The sequence below is a fragment of the Acanthamoeba castellanii genome (assembly GCF_000313135.1).
Source record: "Acanthamoeba castellanii str. Neff unplaced genomic scaffold scf7180000083453, whole genome shotgun sequence".
NCBI classification, from domain to species: Eukaryota; Discosea; order Longamoebia; family Acanthamoebidae; genus Acanthamoeba; species Acanthamoeba castellanii.
Window position 1 is genome coordinate 5,300 of NW_004457419.1, and position 887 is coordinate 6,186.

Here is an 887-nt window from a genome sequence, read left to right on the forward strand (position 1 = left end):
GTGACGAGGATCGAGGCGGTACCACACCGACGGCAGCGCGCGTCGGCTCGGGGCGGAGACAAGACAGAGAAGACAGCAACGAGTTTGCGCGTCGTCGCGGGAGGAGACGCCGCCGAGGAGGAGCAGGGCGACCTCTACGGCAGTGGCGGCCACAAGCCGGCAACGACGACGACGAGCGGTCGTACGCGCGGTCACGTCAGGTCCCGCAGCGCCACCTGTACGTCTCCCAGTGCGACAAAACGCGTGTGCGTGCGTACTCACTCGTGCCCTGTGTCGTGTGTGTCGTGTGTCGTGTGTGTGTGTCGTGTGTCGCGTGTCATACTAGTCCGGCAACGGCTGCAGTTATCGCCGCGCAAGGCGTTCGAGGCCATCTCGAGCGCCAAGAAGAAGGCCAAGGAGAGCGGAGGCGAGTGAAGAGTAGCTTCGAAGGGGGAAAAAAAGAAAGGAAAACGAAGAAAGGCGTGATCGAGGAGTGGCCTTACTCCTGCGCGCGCGTTGAGCGTGGTACGGTACCCGAGGCTGGTGCGTGGGCAGGTCTCTCTTGGAGAGACGAAGTCGAAGGCGAAGGCGAAAGGTCATCGACCCTCACAAGAACGACGACGACGACAACGACGACAGCTATGACGACAACATGTGCAGCGGGCAGCAAGCCAGAGCTCCGCCAGAGATCATGTCGGTTTGTACACAACAACAATACATCATGTGCCTTAGGGAACACAGCGCATGGCCTCAGCTGCTGAGCGGAAGTAACGCACACGACACACGACACACGGCACGACACACGGCACACGACACGCAGTGTGTTACTTGACGCGTCCGAGAAAATTGCACAAAGTCTTCCTCACTTCACGAATTTGCATTTACTCACGCCCCCTCGCCATCCACGA

The 887-nt window shown here is 59.9% G+C and overlaps 1 protein-coding gene across 1 annotated transcript in view; it reads left to right on the forward strand.

Moving 5' to 3' along the window:
* The window catches only part of ACA1_009480 (calponin domain containing protein), a gene marked incomplete at both ends in the record, with an annotated part of 5,194 nt that extends 4,780 nt beyond the window's left edge, over positions 1 to 414 (forward strand). Inside the window, 3 exon segments of the mRNA XM_004338386.1 lie at positions 37 to 181; positions 201 to 217; positions 343 to 414. Coding sequence (XP_004338434.1) covers positions 37 to 181; positions 201 to 217; positions 343 to 414 — 234 coding nt within the window.
* Positions 415 to 887: the final 473 nt, after the last annotated feature.